This window comes from Penaeus monodon, chromosome 15 (genome assembly GCF_015228065.2).
Source record: "Penaeus monodon isolate SGIC_2016 chromosome 15, NSTDA_Pmon_1, whole genome shotgun sequence".
Lineage (NCBI taxonomy): Eukaryota > Metazoa > Arthropoda > Malacostraca > Decapoda > Penaeidae > Penaeus > Penaeus monodon.
Genome location: NC_051400.1, coordinates 27,033,705 through 27,033,919, shown reverse-complemented (window position 1 = coordinate 27,033,919; position 215 = coordinate 27,033,705). Strand labels below are relative to the sequence as shown.

Sequence of the window (215 nt, the reverse complement as noted above, 5' to 3'; positions counted from 1 at the left end):
GGGCACAGAAATGCTGGTCCTTCCTCTTCTGATCATGGGCGTGGTGTCGACCGTGGGCGGCTGTCTCACTTTTCGCCTGCCGGAGACGCTGCAGCAGAAACTCCCCAACACCATGGCGGAGGGAGAGGAGTTCGGCAAGGATTTCACGTGGAAGCAGTGCCTCGTGTGTGTCCCGGAGAAGTGAGTGTGCGGAGGTGGGGCAGGGCAAGGGGCTT

At 61.4% G+C, this 215-nt stretch overlaps 1 protein-coding gene across 1 annotated transcript in view; it reads left to right on the top strand.

The window, feature by feature from the left end:
- The window catches only part of LOC119581872 (carcinine transporter-like), a 41,499-nt gene extending 41,315 nt beyond the window's left edge, over positions 1–184 (top strand). Inside the window, exon 11 of the mRNA XM_037930028.1 lies at positions 1–184. Coding sequence (XP_037785956.1) covers positions 1–184 — 184 coding nt within the window.
- Positions 185–215: the final 31 nt, after the last annotated feature.